This window comes from Scophthalmus maximus, chromosome 7 (assembly GCF_022379125.1).
Source record: "Scophthalmus maximus strain ysfricsl-2021 chromosome 7, ASM2237912v1, whole genome shotgun sequence".
NCBI lineage: Eukaryota > Metazoa > Chordata > Actinopteri > Pleuronectiformes > Scophthalmidae > Scophthalmus > Scophthalmus maximus.
The window spans coordinates 11,907,501-11,927,493 of NC_061521.1; the positions used below are offsets into that span (position 1 = coordinate 11,907,501).

General features: G+C 42.8%; 1 protein-coding gene across 1 annotated transcript in view; it reads left to right on the forward strand.

Annotated features, from left to right (window-relative positions):
• Window positions 1–19,026, forward strand: part of LOC118315210 (LHFPL tetraspan subfamily member 3 protein-like) — a 22,969-nt gene extending 3,943 nt beyond the window's left edge. Inside the window, exons 2-4 of the mRNA XM_035642299.2 lie at window positions 14,764–15,000; window positions 16,865–16,890; window positions 17,201–19,026. Coding sequence (XP_035498192.1) covers window positions 14,764–15,000; window positions 16,865–16,881 — 254 coding nt within the window. The 3' untranslated portion in view covers window positions 16,882–16,890; window positions 17,201–19,026. The remainder of the gene's footprint in view (window positions 1–14,763; window positions 15,001–16,864; window positions 16,891–17,200) is intronic.
• The last annotated feature ends 967 nt before the right edge of the window (window positions 19,027–19,993 follow it).

Sequence of the window (19,993 nt, forward strand, 5' to 3'; positions counted from 1 at the left end):
TGTGTGTGTGTGTGTGTGTGTGTGTGTGTTGGTCCCCTTGTATTCATCCACTACTTTCCTTCTTTGAACATTTTGTGTATGTAGCATCTTGTGCCCGTGAAGCAAACTAAAATTAAAATTCACACAGTGGGTCAGCCGTGGCTCATTGTCGCCCCTTCCTGCTACTAAACTGATCCGAGGACACAGTCAGTATTCAGAGCACTGCTCTCTGCTCCGTGACGGCGATCTTTCTCTCTGCTTCGGCGATCGTGATCACAGGTTGTTGTTGTTCTTTTTTTTCTTTTTTTTTGTCTATGGAGCCGATTTACATTGGGTTTTTTTACGGCTGTGTATTAAAGGAATCGATAAACAACGTTAACCCTTTGAGTAAAAGGGCTATTAAGATACTCTGACTCATCATCAAGGTCACACTGTATGTGTTGACCAAGAATATATGATTTCAGTGAAATTCTGTGTTCCACTCATGCAGCAGCTTTCACAAATCCCCTTGGGTTGAGGTTGGGAGGTTGTGGATAAACCTTTAACTACATATAACAAATTCACGCCACTGCACAGAGCTCCGGTCGAGTGAATCGGTTAGTGTGTGTGTGAGCGGGGGAGTTCTCTGCGAGACCCAGGTGAAAATGTTGAATGTTTGATGAGAAGGCAAACAACCCGGGCGCATTACAACTCTGAAAATGTCCGCCAGAGCCGAAACGAGGCAGAATGCAGAAGTGCTCCTGCGTCCATGCGCTGCCCTAGATGGGCTTGTTATCCTCCTCTGGCTTTCCTCACCAGTGCTATTTCCGTCTGTGCATCTGCTCGAGTCCAAGGCATGCAGATGCAAGTGTGTGTGTGTGTGTGTGTGTGTGTGTGTGTTTGTTTCCACTGAGCTGAGCACAGCACAGCAGGATACACAATGCACAAGGCCCTTTACCATATCTCCTTCTGTTACCTTCACACAATTTCACCCCCCTGTGCATCTCAACTTGTCTCAGCTGCTCATTATGACCTCGAACCATCTTCCGCTCTCTTTTCATTAATTCTCTCTTCTCTATTTCCCCTCTCCTTCCCTCGTCTTTCCGCCTCACCTCCTTGTGTGAGTGAGTGCTGCACAGTATGTGCTGTACATTTCTCCCTCTCTGTTACTGCAGCTCTGCAGGGGTCTGGACGCCAATCAACTGGGAAGACTGAGGTCAATGATAATTACTTCACAGTTTTACACCCCGTCTATAAAACTCTGTCATGTCGACTGCCAGCGTTGTTCTATATTAGTGAGTCACACCTGTGAATATGCAAGACGTAAGCTTTGTAAAGTCAGCAGGGAAAAAATGTGCAGACCGAGGGTCGCCTGTTTGGAAAGACAGACTGTTTACAAAGCACCGCGTTTACTTGCGGCTCAGACTTCCATTGTTCCCTCTTGGAAGAATCTGTTCCGCTAGTGAGAGCTTGAGTGTGTGGCTGTTATTTTTCTATAAATAATTAAGAAGGACAATATTTGCTTTGCCAGAATTAATTGGCAAGCAAAATTGCATTTGGGAATAACGTCTGCTGTCTATTTGATGCCTTTGATACAGTACCTGATACTCCGCAGGGATGTCTTTTCAGATTCAGTGCACAAGCCGGTGCTTTCTGCGGCAATTGCATTGATTCCTCTGATGAGGAGCTGAAGTGAGTGTGTTGCCAAATCAAATTCTGATTATCTAAAATCAGTGTGGTTTCTGTGCTTCCGCCACGTGTTGTGAACAATGATATGATATTTTTATGTGTGCTCATATATGACTTTTTATTTCATCGGTTAAGGTTGGCATGCCTCACACTGAGGTTGCCCTGATTTTTTTGGAAGAAATACTCGAACCTTTGGGCAGAGAAGACATTTTGACATGTCACAGGAGACGCACGGGTGCCAACATGTCTGCTACGAGAAGTCTGTTGTCTGTCAGACAAATTCAAGGAGGACTCGTCCATCTGTCTGGAATGAGCTTCAAGTGTTGTTAGCTGGTTTAGCTTTGTAACAGAGTGACCCTGGAATCAATAACAGCTGCACCGGCACGTGGGGTTGTTCTGTGATGAGCTTTGTCTTTGTTCATTTTGCTACATTGTCATTTGGAACTATACTCTTCTCTACTGCCTCCGCGGTTGGCACGCGTCATTTGATTAGTCAACTAGCTATGAAAAGAAACACATTAGGCCTGAAACTCAGTTATTTTCCTTATCGATCAATCTTGTGACTGCGTCCCCAATTAATTAGTTAAAAAACGAGTTTTTCATTGTCTTCAAGTAACTCGTTTCCTCTGACCAACTTTTCCAAATCCAGATGTTGTCAGATTCATAAACAATAAACGAAAGCAGCAAATCTTTACGGATGAGAAACTGGGACCTGATCATGTTATTGTAAGCTTGGTATGCTATTTTTGATTAAAATGATCCGCAGTAGATTACCTAAACAGTTTCTGGATTCATTTTCTCTAAATAAAATTAGTGAATCATGGTTACAGCTGTACAACCGTACAGCGCAACTTATACTTAAGTAAGACAAGCAATCTTCAGAGGAGTTGAACAGCTTGCTTCAAACTACTGACAGATCTATAGGCTGCTCTTCATTACATTACATGCACACTCGCAAGGAAGCCATCTGTGTGTGTTGTCCCCGAGTAACTGAGGAGACGTACAATTCAGCCGTCACATGCTTTCCATTGGATATACAGTATGTTATCGTTTGATACGATACCATGATGCTGCATCAAATAGGGCCTAAATGAGTTAAAATTGATATATTTGATAAAGATGGAAAATTAAATTAATGAAGACAAGATAAAGAGGAAAAGGGAAGATAAAATGTGCGATGACAATCTGAGGTCTGACATGGAAAAACAAAGTAGAGATAGATGCAAACCAAACCCGATAACAGAGCTCGTTAGGATGCGTGTATCCTATCCTACCCCCCTCTCTATCTATCTCTTTCTGTTAACACTATGTGTTTCTCTGTGGCTGGCTTTTACTCCCGTGGTGCATTAGCTCCATTGAGAGGCTGGTTCTGAAAGGAACATTAATACCTAGTTGAATGCAGTGGTGGAGAGTAGTGGAGCTTGACATGAGAGCAACCATCATAGAGCTGCACTTTTCACTGGAGCAGGACCGGACCTGTGTGCTTCCAGGTTTGCAGAGTTAATGCTACACAAATGAGCACTTTTGTGTGTGGATCCCTTTCATACCTAAAATTGGTGCATGAATGAGGAAAAGGCTCACTCTGCTGCTTGTCTCCTCATGTGTGTTTGTGTGTTATAGTGCTCTCATCACACAGCAACATTCACTTCACTCACCACACACACATCCTGTGGCTCTATTGTGTGTCTCCATACTAATACAGGACCATCCATGCCCGGGGCTTCATGCCGCCTTGTCCAAAAACAAGTCGTCCATCCCAATCATTACGTTATAGCAGAAATTTACATATAAATGAACTAAATTTCTTTTAAAATGCACCAAGGAGTGAAGACTTTAATTCGATGTACGGCTATTAAGCTTTGCATAATTGATCCTGACATAGTAAACAGTTTCATCAGTTCATCAACAAAAATCAGTTTGTTTTCTCTTTTTTGAGTGAAAAAAATATGGATTGTACTTGTCTATTATTTACTCCAATTATAGATGTGGACAAAATCATGTGACACACACCTGCTTCATAATTTCACACAGCGATATAATTACAATAATTGTTAAGTCTTAACATTAGGAGAAATAAACCATGTCATAAACACTGTCAACATACATAAATGAGGTGTGGCCTGTGACAGTCCACCCAAACTATCATTGTAGGTGTGCACCTTCTCTCTGCACAGTTCCTGTAGTATAATTGTGTCCATGTGTATGAATGTGTAGCCTAAAACCAGCCTTACCAAAAGTTACAGTAGGATGTTTTAGCTGTAACGTTTGGCAGGAGGCCAGTGTTACCTTGGATCTATTTGTTTTTTTACAGCGGTTTGTGGCGGTTTGTTGTCTGCACGTTCCTGTCATCATGTTAGGAACATTATCTAGCCACTCGTGCTTCTGCAGCTACATACAGAGCAGGGAGTTATGTGTCTGCAGCACATCATGGGCAAGCATAGAACAATAGTGAAACAACATGGGAAAGTACTGTTTGCTGTTATTACACTCAGGTGCATTAGCGCTTTAAACTATGAGACACTGCTGAGAAACCCATCGAGTTTGTCGCCCTGTGAGAGATTGAGAAACTAGTCTCATATTGACAGAAAAGAAAACTGCACAAGGCCGTGGGGGGAGTTCGAAGCAACAGAAAAATGAATCCACTGCTGAGTTCCTCTCAAACCCTCAATATGATTGAAAAAAAAACAGTGGCCGAAAAGCCACACCGGAGGCTCGACGGTGGCAGTGAGGTGATGACACTTGGTGTGGGATCACCGCAGAGCCAATCTGTATTCTCACCTGGCCTTTTCAGAGATGCACTCAGAGTGAATGTGCTGACCCACCGCCCTTTTTCAATCAAAACAACGGAACACACCACACGACCTTGTGCTCCAATCCACTCATGGTTCCATCGCAGTAGACGGATCAGCATTCAAAGGGGAGATAAGGGGTTTCTTTGCCTCTCCGTCTGTCTTTTAACCCGTCGCTCTCGTTTCCCCTGTTTTCATATACAATCACAAAGGCGAGGGACAATTCGCCACCCATTCGCTTCACATATAAACACCTGCACCAACAGCCTTAGACTCCTTGAGTTTTTTAAATCAAGGAGCACAGACAGCAGGTTGAAACATCTAATTATAGCCAGTGAGGCTCTGGGGAACCGTCATCCATGCAGCTCTCCTGACACTGCTGATGCTGCTGATGGAGGAGAGGATGGATGGATCTACATGTGTGTTTTTAATTACACACCATGGCCAGGTTGTTCCCGCCCAGCAAGGGCTTCACATGCATGACCATGTGCTGTTTTATAATGCGCATTTATTGATTCAGGGCTTAGTCGTGAATGCAGAGAAGTTGGTATAATTTAGGAACCCTGAGATCATGTTTCTAGACATCAAACCAAACAGATCGATGGCGATTTAATTAGCCCACACTTTGAGTTTAGGCTTGAGCGCAGTGGAATACAAACTCTAAATGCCAGCCCCGTCGTCATGGCTCCCCTGTGTTCGGTGTCCCTGTGGCCCTGCGGTGTGGGGACTGTAGATTCGCCGGAGTTAGAGCTCAGGCGGAGGAGGCTGCTGATTTATTCCACAAATGGAGAGATGAGGTGGGATCGCAAGGACACTGTGTCCCATGAAAAACTCTCATGCTGTAGTTCCAGTGATGTTGATGTATGACGCATGTATATGCTTGCACTGACAAAAAACACACCTTAACAGTTTTTGAATATACATTTACTTTACAAGTCAAAGTAAAATTATGACATACTTGTTCTTTATTATTATTTCCCACTACCATCTCAGAGGTAGATGTACTTAATTTATTGAACAGATATGATCAGTGGTTTCTTATCATTTTGAGATTCTACATAAAAAACATAGTATAATCAGTTTATAAAGTATGATCCATTTTATATGAAGTATGATATCACCAGTGTTAAAATGAGCTCAACTTTAAAATGACCTCTTATGTACTTAAACCTAGGTAATAATGATCCAATAATATAATGACATTAACACCTAGAGTACCTTTACTATGCTAAGTAATACTATTCTTCTTCCACCACTCCACTGCAATACAGTGATTAAAGTCAGCTGCAGGAGGTCATGCTGTGGCCCTGAGGCACTATTATTTTAGATTGCGGCAGCTGAACTATTTTACTTTTTAAATCAATTCAATATTTAATTTCACTATCTTCACAGGAGAGGTCTTACTGCACGATCATTGGCTGTGCACTGCTGCAGACTCTCGGGCTGCCTCGGGTGAATAGTCCTCATGTAAACTGTTGACTGAGAGAGCACAGTCCCGTCTCGGCGGCGGCCTCCAGTGTCTCTGAAGTGGTGGCCCAGTCAGTGTTTTCACAGAGAAATCAAAGGTCTCTTTTGATCCCCATTGCCCTTGCCAATCTTTATCCTCTGCGGAGGTACAGGCTGCATCTGGATCTGTTACATAAGCCCCCCTCCTCCACCCCGGCCTGACTGCCTCTTTGCTCCGCTCATGGCGGGTTACAGCTGCACTCCTCTTCCTCGACGTCCCTCCCTCCCTCCGCGCTCTTAACGCCGCAATGCCACCTGTGCTTTAACCTGACATGTTCCATCCATCACAGAGGCTGGAGTGAGGTCACTTGATCATTTCCACACTATGTCCCGCTTCACCTGCTCACAGCCCACTCCCTCCTGTCAATCACCACTGAGATACCATCTCACCTCTGATTATAAAGCATTAGGCCAAAGAAACAGGCGCAACCTCTCTCGGTAAAGAATCGGCTTGAAGATAGGTAGTAAGAATGTTGCTGGTTTAATTGACTGACTGAACAATTTTGGCATTGCATCCTTTTCTTCCTCTTCAGTTTGGTAGATATGTCCTTTGTCCTTTACAGTCTCTCTCTTTTTTTTTTTAGTCATTCATCCGGATTGTTCTGAAACAGTAGAGGAAATTATATTTCTAAAGATCTAGTTGAGATTTATTCCCTGTGATGTCGCTCAGAGTGCTGCAGCCTGCAGCAGCCTGCAGCTACATTATAATATGCAATAAGATGTTGTGGGGAGATTATTTTTGCTGTACTGCAAGACGGTCAAAAAGTTTTGTGAGACTTGTCTTTGCACCGAACAGAGGCGATTTGATGAAATAAGCCACGTCTTGTTCCTTCTCATCCTTTGGATTGAACTGACACGTAAACTGTGGGCACCATGTGCTCGTTTTGTTGAACATGTTGACAGAGTGGGATACAGAGGATGCCTGGAAGCTCCTTGCTCTCTTCTAGCAACGTCTGAGTTTTGCCAGCAGCCGAAGTAGAAATAGATTTGGACCGTAGACAGCTCATCTCAAGATACCTGCTCCTCGTCTTCACGGGGAGATAGTTGTGTTTGAGTGTTTCAAAAGTTTTCTCTTGCTCTACCTTCCACTGTGTGTACTTGATACTTTGGAAATAAAAAATTTTGAGAACTGTCTTAAATTTTTATCCAGGTAGCTGTTTAAAAGTGTGCTCGTCTTCTGCCCATGCTATGAAACAATAAATCCAATATATCTCTCAGTATTTTTTTTTTATAGCCACATAAACTGACACAGATTAAAACACTTCCAACGTAACGCAATAAATTGCTACACTTTCTATAATAGCACTATTCCCACTTTTTAAACTGTTCTTTGTTCTCTCTTCACTCCATAAACCTGGACCATGAAGCAGACTTAAGTGGTCCCATTATATTAATCATACAGTGTTAATGGCCCCATTTATCTGAAAGTAATTATGGCCTATCATTGTCCTGGCCTCAGTGCCATGTGTCTCGTGTGCTCACTCACTCATCTTTGGAGCCAGAGAGATGTTCAGATTGTGAGGAGGAGGTCGATGCTGCCCACAGGTAGTTGTAGTCTGGACTGGCCACGGGAAAAAAGATTGGATTAATCTGTCTCATTCTATACCCTCATCGTTTCGCTGAAGTGGCTCTGTGGCTATTTACATTAGTGCGCTGTCAAAACAAGCGGAACCAACTGCGTGGTCCATGAAACTTTAGGCCATTTGTACCACTTCCGCCTCTCTCCCACACCATCGGGCTGCTCGTCAGCAGCCTCAGCAACGTGAGTCATCCAAAACACGCAGCCGCACTGTCACACTCACTCCGCCTGGAGCTCAATGCGGAGAACATCAACGTAGACAACAGGCATCAGGGATGAACCATGTCTTCAGGGGTACTAGATCACATTACTAGCCAAAGAAGAACAATCACAGACTGTAAAGTAATGATGGTGCTGTCTCTCCGTATCTCTTGTCATGTGTTTTCTTCTTTAAGGAGGAGTATAAAAGGCTGTAGATGGAACCCTTTAATCTGAAGTGGGGGGATTTTTTTTAGCCCTCATTCAGGTCAATATTTCACCTGTGGGAGTGCAACATTAACTATTACATTAAAGCAAACTTGCATATTCATGGGAAGACCCGCTGGGATAAACATCCGGGCTGTTCCCAGAACGTCTGTGCCGCTTTTCTTTTTTTGGCGCTGACTTTTAGTTTTTTACCTTAAATGCCATTCGCCGGAGAACCTGTCAGTTCAGTAAACACACTCTTTTATTCATCAGCACCAAGACGTGCCACTATGAGAAGTGGAGAAACGAATGGCGACATGGCCAGTGTGTATATTTTACACAAAGAGGGGCATGTTCACCGGAATATATTTCTATGTGGGTCTGTGGTAGGACATATTCGGTGCAAGATAGCACAGTTTGGGTTGTCTGTATGCATAATTCAGTTTGTCGCAGCTATTTAAATGAGAAGAAGAGGAGAAATGATCCACAAGCGACTGGGAGTTTTACTGGCAATCCCTTTTCGTGGCTGCTGAGATGTGCTGCAGATATGTAAGTGATAGAAAGAGCGGAGAATATACAAAACTGTGCGTTTCCATCTGCCGCCCAGTGCAGACAGCAACATGCCCAAACACTGAAAACACACTGGGACAGTAAAGCATGAAGCAGATGCTCCGGAGGTAGATTAAAGTCCAGTCTACAACTCGTCCACATTGTTTGATTGTGCGTTTTATTTTTCTTTGTCCGTAAAGAGCCTGATACACAAATCCGATCAAGCTGCTGCCTTGGAGGTCACATTGGACCACCAGTCACCTGCACGACTTGCAAATGACGCACAGGGGTTATGGGAGGCAATGGGATTCTTTCAGAATCAATGGGATTCGTAAGTCTCTCTGGGAAATAACGAGCCGCTGTGCCTCTGCCATCACACCGTTCAGTACCATCTGCCGGTCTGGCCGCAGACTTTCATGTAGCGCGCTTTGCACCCAATCTGCCCTACCTACAGTCTCTTACATAAGTGGCCGTGAGCCAACGAGCATTTGCTCAGTCCTGTTTCCCACTCGCTTGGTCCCAGTGTTTCCACCAAGAGACGGTTACCAACCGAGAGAGGTGTGTATGCGTGGACAAGACGGGAATACAGAAAATGGTGAAAATGGCCAGTGCTCCGGATGTTAGCGTGGCGCTGGGTGTACTTGTTGGCGGCCACACACAGGGCCGGAGCATGGCGCCCTACACGGGCTCTGTCTCTCACCACATTTCCACTCTCTCCTTGTCTCTGTGTCTCTGCCTCGCCCGGCCTTCGTGATCCGTCTCTCTCTCTTTTCGCTCCGCGCCTGTGTGCTGCTCTTCTCCTGCTCTCCAGAGACGGCGGGGGAAGCGACGGAGAGAGGGGCAAAGCTGAAAGGGGAGGATAATGCCATCAGTTCATATCTCGTCTCCGCTCTGACTGACAGCTGCATTCTGTCAGGTGTTGCTGCTACTTCTGTGGTCTGGATGTGGAGCACACAGCTTATTCCTGCTCCCGTCCAGTGCGAGTGGGTGAAGACAGCAGACGCCTAGACATAATGAGATTAAGTCTGTATATATGGTTAATAACACACTTTCGTGTAGTTGTAAGCAGTTATCACAAAGGCATTTTAAGTTTTTATTAATGTATAGTATTTGCCAGCCATTTTTAACTTCTGCTGTCTGATGAATGACTGCAATCATTGATCAATTGTCAAAATAACTTGCAACTAATTTTGTTGATCAATTACTTATTATTTATTTTTTCACATGTACACATGCACATATGCAGAGTCAAGGGAATATGTGGATCTATAAAACTGGATTCTTTTTTTTTCCATGACAAAAGCAGGTTTCGCACCATAAAAATGACTAAAATGCTTTGTGAATAAGTGTTGTCGGTTACGTTTTCGCTCCGTCAGCTTACTTCATTTATTTTAATTTCAGTTTGCGAAATGATGTTATCTAGCGATTCTTTCTAAGATATTTGGTTTTCTTGTTTTTGTTTATCAAGTCCATTTTAGCAGCGCCAACACTGCTGTGATGACTCACTGTCATGTTTGACTTGTTATCTGTGGTTATGAGCAAAAACATTGAGGCTCGCCAATGCTCCTAATAATAGATTGAGTCAGTGTTGTATAAATATATATTTTTAATATTTCCTCTGATATCTTGATTAAGCACTGACATGAACTATTTTATATATGACCTACTATTAATGTATTCAGAAATGTATTTATAGATTTATACATGTTCAAAATGCAGCACACAGGAGTGCCACGCTGCTTTCCCCAGAGGTTTCATGGTTTCCTCTGGTAGTTCATCTAGTATCATCGATGTGGTTGTCGGCTGTATCGCACTGTAGTAGGATTTTTTTTCCTCTGTGAATTTTTGCTTAAGCCTCTCCTTATGTAAGTGGATGTGGCACTGTGCTGAAATGAGCCTCCTGGGCTGTGTTATGTGCTGATGGATTAGTTGACTCGGGGCTTACTGTAACAGTGTGTGGAGGGGACATGTGCTCCTCATCTTGCCACATGCTGTTTCTGGAAACAGGAGTTGCGTATGTGGCTCCCTCTGTTGGTCTAGTCGTGGCCAGTGCATCCCTCAGCGACGTTCATCTGCCGAGGCTTTGGAGTGGATAATGTTCAGTGGTAACTGTGAGCGATATTTTACTGCTTTTGTTCTCTTTTGTTTTGTCTCCCCTGATGCTATCAGCATATGTCAGCGTAGCCCTTTCATTCGTCTTTTGTCCTGCGGCCTCTCTTGCAATAGACTACTTTAACAGTGACCTTTTATTTCTTACAGCATCACTGCCACCATTTTGTAATCCTACCAGTTCTGTGTTCAGCAAAACTGTCACAACTTGTATTATGTTTCTCTGTTGATTAAGAATACTGATGCAGACATGTTTATTCAAAACAGTGATTTTAATTTGAAAGGGTAACAGAAGGAAGAAAAAAAGTACAGTGCAATTTCAGGGTAAAATTTCATGTAAAAGACAAAACTATGAACAAATGCCCCTGTAGAGGACTTTTTGGATTGGGCCTCCATCACAGCAACCATGCGGTCCATGCGATTTCTTAGCAAGGCGTCGTACAAGTCCTTGCTGTGCTGCAGGAATCGTTCGTCCGCCCTCTCCATATACTTCAGCAGCTCCTCTGTGTCGTAACGTTTCCTTTTTCCTTGTGTACAAAATAATAACAATTAACACAGCTCCTGAATGCTTCGTCACGCCCTACAAATAATCGTCCCTTAACCACTGCAACTTATTTTAAATCAACATCATGGATCCAAAAACATCAGACAATAGCAGTAAGATGATACTTGTATGCTTTTGAAAGCTTTGAATGCTTGTACCATAACCTATGCTATAGTATACGGCAATGTGCAGTGACAAAGGTTTCAATTTTTGGCATACGTGAAGCACACTCCTACACGTTTATGGGGATGTCTTCTTACCCCGTCTGGTCTGGAGTGATGAGGAGCTTGAAGCCCCAGAGCTGCTGGACGGTGGGGGCGAGGGGCAGTCACACGGTGGTGGGAGCAGATCTTCAAGAAGAAACGGTGCTTTTAAAGGGACACTTAAGTGATTTTGAAGTGGGGTTGTATGAGTTACTTATGCATATCTTTGATATTACTGCGGACATAAAGTTGTGTACATGTGCCCGCTATGAGATTTTGACCCAGATTCAATTTCTGTCAGACGATCACTTTTTGGCACCGCACCGTTTCGCGAGGTTGTGCACCTCTCAGTCGAGCTAGTGCTGGGATCGGTGGATGAGGAAGAAATTCAGAAAAGCGACGTAAAGGAAGGACGTGGTTCTGTTCGTCCTCTGAAGGACGACAGACACGTCGGGGGCGGGTTCAGTGTCCTGGTGAAACACTCCCCTCATTCTCCCTGAACAACACCATATGGCTCTAGCTTTCTACTTATCATATTGAAAGAAATACATGCATCTTCTCATTATCACCTGTCCCTGGACAATGCAACAACCGTTCTCCCGGAACATTCCAGAGCGTTCCGAACCTGGTTCCCCCCACAACGGGAGAAATCAGCAGTCATTTACTATTCAATAGCATCTTTAGCCAAAACAATAGGACCCAATAGACGCAGATGTAAATATACCATGTATAGCCATGAACAGAATTTCTCGGGAAGCTGATGAAATTGCAACTGTGGGACTATTATCTCCTGCTTCACTTCTAAACTTCACAGTGTTAAAGGAGAGACATCAACAGGGCCATGAATTGTACTCTGTATTTGACCATTTGTGAATATCTGCCTCATTGGCGGGATCATATGTGCCAGTACAGGCGGACCGGTTCAAGTTTTGTCTCCAGCTCGTCCATGTCACCAATGCGCCGGACACGCCCGAGTGCCAAGTTGCAATGCGTCAAGCATAAATCCAGCTTTACAAAGACACGAGAGATTAGTTAGTTACAAAGTTTTGTTCCTCATGTGATGCAGGTGGAAGTGAACCTGTTTACTGTCGGGCGTCATAATGTGAGTCACGGCCACTCACGGACACTCGCTCAGGAGCTGAATCATGTACTAGACTCTGGAGGACGTCTGACAGCCTGTGATGTTATATACTGTATACAGCGCTCAAGTGGGCTGAGGGACATACTGTCTATAGTAGGTCTTAGTGAGGCCCTGTCACGGCCTGTCAAGTCTAATAAAGCCTCGCTTGAATGAAAAAGGCTTGAATCAGAGCTGCCTGGAGACTTCATTCATAAAACCAGGGGTTTTACAACTGTGATGTTGAAACTACCATATATGCTGATGTTTTCCGCAGCTTCATGATATGATATATATGCTCTCAAGCAATAGTAAAATACAGTAAAGGAATATTTTCTGTGCTAAATGGCATCGAATTGGAAGTAGAAGTGCTCCTCCATCCATCTATCCGAGTCTGAACAAGTACCTGAGTCCTGGCTCTCCGAAAACACTGCGTGCATATGAATATCTTATGACAGACGGAGCCATGGGGAAGTCAGAGGAGGAGTCTTGGGGATGCTCTGCTCTGTTAGTTATGCAGTTTGTCTGCGGCATACATTGCTCGGTTATTTCCCCCTAACCCACTTTCTCTCAGCACCCACTGATATCTTTCTGGACTTTTAAAGACTGCAGTGTTACTGTGACGAAATGTAAGGTGTCAGCTTTTTGTGCATCTGTGCGTGTGGGAAAACTCGTGCATGCTTAAGTAAACGGAGCACATATATACCATAAGAGACTCAGATGAGGCCAATGGCACATAGAGATGGGGCCAAATGAAAGGAAAATCTGCGTAAAGTGTCTTAAAAAGGTGTCGGCCTGTTATGTGCCAGCAGAACAGCTCCAGTGCACCCTTCCCTAGGTTCCACACGTCTCTGGACTCTGTAGGAGGGATGAACATCATTCTCCTAAAAGATATTCCCCTCTTTCAGAGCTCTGTATAACACATTGGCCCAAAGTCTCTCGTTGGTGTTCAGTTGTGCTCACTGTGAAGAGAAACACGAGTGATTAACATCATGTTCATACTCCTCAAACCTTCCAGTGACCACTACAGACGGGTTTCTCCAGGTGTTTTCAGGCTTTTCTTTTAATTGGTCTGTATGCGTCATGTGCACATACATGTACATTTCTGTTCAGAGGTGCACAAATCAGAGCAGCATGCAGAACACATGGTTAAACTAGAATATCGTTCATAAACCTAAACCACAATACACAAACCGCCCGCAGTCGGAGAGGAAAGTATTTTTTATTATTAATGTGCAATGCAATCCGGATTATTGTGCTGTCAGCTTCTTTTTCCGGGTCTTCTGCTTTACTGCTGCAGCATTACCTCAGAGGAGAACCTCGCCCAAATTGAAGATGAGAGAGACTTTACCCCTTGGGCAAAAACTGGGGATGAAGAGTGCTTGGTTAAAATCCAGAGAAGGAGAAAAGGCTGCGCACGGTCTCTCGTTTTCCTTGTGCAGACTCTGCCGCAGCATCGCCTCAGAGAGGAATCTCTTTTAATGTGAAGATGAGAGGGATCCAAATTAAAGATGAAAGAGATTCGACACTTTGGGCTAAAACTGAGAATTAGCAGATGCAATTTAAAATGCATTATTACCATTTCTTAAAATGCAACAGGGAGAGAGAAATCCATGAAGAATTCACTGTCAGGATGTTAAAAAGCCACGGGACTCATCCACAACACATGAAGTAAAGAACAATAAAGATTTAATTACAATGATAAGTATATGGACAAACAATAGTGTAAGATAAGTAACTTCCAATAACCAAAACTAAACTAATTGGATGAATGATGATGGGGAGAAGTTGAATGTCCAGAGAGGAGAATCCAGGAGAATAGACCCCAGTGTTTGTCTGAGGGAGTTCGGGGGAACAATGAGCAGGTGATCATGAGACAGGGGATGACAAGCAGGCAGGCATAAAAAAAAAACTAAAAGATCTCAAAAAAGGGACTGGCAAGATTCAGCAGAAGCACAATAGCACAAGGTAAGGCAACGTTCTGGCAAGTGGTTTATACAGTATACGAGGGGAGAGGTTGATTGAGAGATGAGGAATCGTGTGCGTTCCGACCGAGGGAAGAAAGGAAAATCATTGTGATGAATGCAACAGACAGGAGAATATCCAGTTATTTAAAGCGTACTAAAAGTGATCATTTTTCTTCTTTATCCCCACAAAATCTCATTATCTCTGACCTCATTTATTACTCATTTATTTTTTGTCCTGCTTATCTGTTTTACTCCTCCGTCTCCGCGTCCCTTTTTCTTTCAGCTACTTCCATCCCAGATGTTGCCACTCCTATTTTACTCGTGTCCCCGCTCTCTGCCTCCCACTAGGTGTCTGTCTGGTGCTGGGTTGTATGATCTACCCAGACGGCTGGGACAGCGACGAGGTCCGGCGGATGTGCGGAGAGCAGACGGACAAATACAGCCTGGGGGCCTGCTCAATGCGCTGGGCCTACATCTTGGCTATCATGGGCATCCTCGACGCCCTCATCCTCTCTTTCCTGGCGTTTGTCCTGGGGAACCGACAGGACGGACTCATGTCGGAGGAGCTGCTGGCTGAGAGCAAGGGTGAGGATGTCTCTAATGTGATCAAATGTGATATTGTTTCCATCTCCTTTGTGAATATCTCCTCTTTGTTTTTATCCAACACACTGAAAGTCAGACCAGCGTCTTGCTTAGGAGGACGTCAACAGAGCTGCTTCTTGCCAGCCTGTGCTGTTCTTTTCTTATGGTTGTAGGACGGCATCTGCAACTATTAAGCCACCTTCATCACCAAATCCTTTAAAACCCCCCCAAAAAATTTGGCCATTATAATTAAGTGAAATTGCAATTATCGCTCCTCATGTATAGTGAATATAAGCCTAAAATTTCCAGTTTTTCAAAGTATTGTAGTGGGCTATGATTCTCTGGGTCATTGATGTAGAATTGATCTTTTCCTTTTCTTCTTTTTGAAGACAAAAAGGGCTCAGATTGCTATAAAGTGCAATCTGTGCTATAGTGGGCGAGCAAAAGCATATACTTTAGTGAAGTAGAGTACTTCTTAAAACCTGCTTTAAGCATCGACTTCTGATTCATCACAACCGTTTACAGTACCACGCTGAGCACACTCATGATGAAACATACAATAGTATGGAAGACAGATGATGTGAGTTGAATTCTGAAAGTGATCACCGTCAGTGTGCTCACTTATGACAAATTAAAGCCCAGATTTTGAAGTAATGAGCTTTTTACAGCCTCAATAAAAGCACAATTAAATTTAGGAAGCTCAATTTGTGTATAATTGGATAATTAGTTTGGTAAACTAAAATAAAAACCTACAACTATAAATGAGCAACCATATCCACTCATTTTAATCGAATTTTAACCTTCTGAGAATGCTCTCTCTTTCTCATCCCTTTTTGATGAACAGACATGATCTCTTCTGAAATAAACTTAGCAAAAAGAAAAAGTAGAATTGCAGGTTCAATGAGGATTCATGCAGATGCCATCCCAAATAAAGTGACCAACCCATGTCCTGGTCCACTGTGTGTTAAATGAATCCTTAAGAATGATGTCACCTCTCCATAATGGTCCAAAAGCAGCAGGAATATGTGACAGACCCTCTGCCACAATCAGACCCCCCCCCCCCCCCCCCCCAGAGATCTAAACCCTACAGTGAGCAGTGAGGGAGCGTGATGACTAAGTAGTGTGGCCATTCATCCTTTCTCTGTCGCTATCACAAGCCTATATGCACAGTGACACGCTTTGAAATGGCCTGTGTCCAGGTATGTGTCCCAGTGGGAAATGGGATTTGTATGTTCATGCCATGTAGCCTGTAATGGAACCAGACAGGCATAGACATCCAGTAACCCCCACTATACAGGAGAAGGGAGGAAGAGTGAGAGAAGGGAAAAGCATGTTGGAAAGACAGACTGATGATTCCTCAGTTGGATGTCACCCTCTTATTTTGACAAATATATACATATGCCACGTTTAATCGTCTTTGCATCTAGTTATATCCTCGACAATTGTAAGCGGAGATTTGTGCAATTTCTATTTTCCGACCCCAGTGACCTTCAAGTGACAAATATGAGATGAATAGGCGAGATGAAAGATCTATAGACCACAGAAGAAGAACAAGGGAATGGGATTATCAGCAGCTTGACCAGTCAATAGATGGTTTCACTGTGCAGCCCAATGATGTACCAGTCCTTAGTTTAGGGCTCTAGAGATTCTGTAATTTATGAATAATGTATTACAGCTCAATAGTCTTTTACCAGTTAGCTCATCCCTGATGCCATCTACTGGTGTTTGTGTGCAGCACAACCAGCCTTTGTGCATATATGTATTCATGTGACAACGTGGGAACATGGACGTCTATTAACAGAATGACCTTGAGAACCATGTTGGAGCACTTTTACATTTTTCCCCTTTGATTCTGTTTTTTTCACAGAGGGAGGCAACGCCTAAATCTATACAGTAAGTCAGAACAAAACATACATATGTAAATAAAACTGTGTTTTTCCATCTCTGGACCTCAAGCTATTTAATGAAACCATCTGAGACGTTAAGAGGGAAAATCACTCTTTGATGGAACAGCTAACATCTTCAACTTTTTTGTGGCGTTTAATGGCCAAAAATGTTGGGAACCACTGATTTATAAACTGATCCGTGATTATGTAACTAGTGACTACAGCTGTCAAAATAAATGTAGTGGAATGCATGAAATGGAAATTCAGGTCATGGTTACTTTCCACCACAACTTTCTCTTTTTCTGTGGTTATCTCAGGTTCCTGAATCTCCATATGTCCGTTTTCATACCTCAACATCATCTTGAAGTAAGGAGGCAGTCCGGGTCTGTGGAGGAGAGGAGTACCACTGAAGCAGCCAGCCTGCCTTTCACATCTACCTGCCAAAAACCCAGTGTAACCCTCCCCTTGAAGTCCTTCCATTCTCCCTACATCATTCCCAGCACTTAGATGGAGCCCCGTGCTCTTTTATCTCATTGCGTCTACGGAACCAACCCTTGCACAACATTGCATAGACCATGGCAGGGGCAGAGACTGTTATTCTGTCGAGATGTGCATGGATGACACACGACCTGCCTGAGAAGGCACAGGGTTGACACCTGCAGTATGAGCACAGAAAAACATATACACATAAGCCACCCCACTCATGTCCAGGAAAACAACGCTGTACACCACATAATGCAGTACATTCAGACAACACATTAACAAATTGTAATGACAAATATTAGACTATGTTAACACTTAGCCGTGTGTATCAACGTCAGAATGTGTGTCATGTTTTATTTGTGAAAAAAGAGAAACTGCTCAATTCCAGACGACATTGGGTTACTGTAAATCTATTGTGTTTCATGTGTAAGGTTTGACAATGAAATGAAAATTTTAGTTTCTTCTTTTGCTCAAATGCTCTTTGTTCCTCCTCATTTATGAAAAAAAATGATATTTAAAACTGTTTTATAAGAAGATTATTATCCAAAAGAGGAAAAAAAGTATGTACAGTGAATATTAAAGATGTTCTAGGAATTTTAACAAAATCCATTCAATGCCCCGCTAGCTAACTTTGCACAGCGCTTTAGTTTGAGGGAAAAAATAAATGAATCAGATATTTTATAGTCTGTTCACTGTGATGGGGGCTATTAACACTGCTGCAGGACTAGTAGTGCACTCGTGTGTGTGTGTGTGTGTGTGTGTGTGTGTGTGTGTGTGTGTGTGTGTGTGTGTGTGTGTGTGTGTGTGTGTGTGTGTGTGTGTGTGTGTGTGTGTGTGTGTGTGTGTGTGTGTGTGTGTGTGTGTGTGTGTGTGTGTGTGTGTGTGTGTGTGTGTGTGTGTGTGTGTGTGTGTGTGTGTGTGTGCGTGCGTGCGTGTGTGTGCGTAGTGAGTGCATGCACTTATGTGAGTTTTCGTGTGAATGTGTTGAGTGCAGTAGTTTGTTGTCGGCTGGTGAATCAATATTTCAGCCTCACACACAGTTGTCCTGTCGCGTAGCTTAATCTGTCTGTCTCAGTCTTTCTCACTTTCCGATTCTCTCTCCCTGACTCTCGTTTTGCTTAGTTTTGTTGGGACTTACAGGGTAACATAATAAAGTCGGAGTGTCGCGTTAAGTTGCAGGCGTGCCTGAGGATTGAACTCCAGTGATAAAGGGTTGGTAAGGCCTTTCCCACTTGTGGATATGTTCTTATGTAAATAGATATTCTATAGATACCAAACAATTAGCCAATGTGGACAAGGAAGTTAACTTACAGCAATTAAAGAGATTCCTATCAGAATAAATTAACACTTAATAAAGGTTTTCACTGTAAAACACTGTTGTGATGTTTGATCATTTTGACAGAAGTTATTATCAGTAATTTCATCAGTGGCTGTGGTGCGAGCTCTGTGAAATCTGAGAAAATGTCACTTTAGGCTCGAAGATGAGAAATCTATAGCAAAAATCTTGGATTGCAAACTCAGTATGTCAAGTTGGAAAGACGAGGGCATACACCACTCCACACAAGTCGATTAAAAACCCCCACCCCCCGCGGGGAATGTAGTATATGTATTTTTGAACAGTCATTTTAAGAATCTGTCAATTAAAAATCTCCCAACTTAATGGAAGTGGAGTACTGTTTTGACGTTTGTTGTAATATTGTCAAGAAGGCAGCTGTAAAGGGACATCTTAAAAAGTAAAAGTGCAAACTTCACTAATGAGTGGATATGGGAAAATTTCTTTCAAACCTTAATATCAGTCTTGCATTTTTGATTAAGTTACAAATCTTTAATTTCCATTATTATGTAAACAAAAATTCAGAGCACTAAATTTGAATATAGCTTTCCATTAAGCCACAAGTCTGACTTCTTAATTCCATGCACAAGAAACATTTCAGTTTCTTTTGGAAACTGCTTGTGAGTTAATGAGATTGACCTCTCACTCATAAGTGAAGTCACAATAGCCTTTTAATCCAAGTCACACGTCTAGACGACAATACAGAGAAGAATGTTTCAGAGAGAAGCAGGAGAGAAAATAATAATTATACCAAATTTACACATTATTCTTTCTAACTGGGGCTTTAATGGATAAGTGTCTCGGCGAAAAGAAGTGTAGAACAATCTTAGTGCTCTTATTCGAAGCACTCAGTACCGTCTGCCTTCAAAATAGAGCACTTAGATTGCAGATTAGTTGTGTGTGGCTCATTGTCCTCATGGGAGTCCTTTCAGTTATCTGTTCTTTCAGTCATTTGATGCACTCAATAAGTGAGTGCATCAAATGACTGCAGTATTTCATTTGCCAGTTAATTGCTGTTCCTTGTTGTTGTTGTCCCAAACTTCCCCAGGGATCAACAAAGTATATATCTATCTATTGATTCTCTAATGGTTGAAACGATTATCCACTTATGTTTGTAATCATGGAAATTATCCAGCTGCACACATGAACGCAACAAGAATTATAACCTAATCATTTAAAAATTGGTGCTACCACTAAAAATGATTGTCATTACTAATTCAATTCACAATCACGTTCTTAATTTGCTGATTAGTGGGCTATACAAAAGAACAAGGATATGCAGTTTTACTATCAC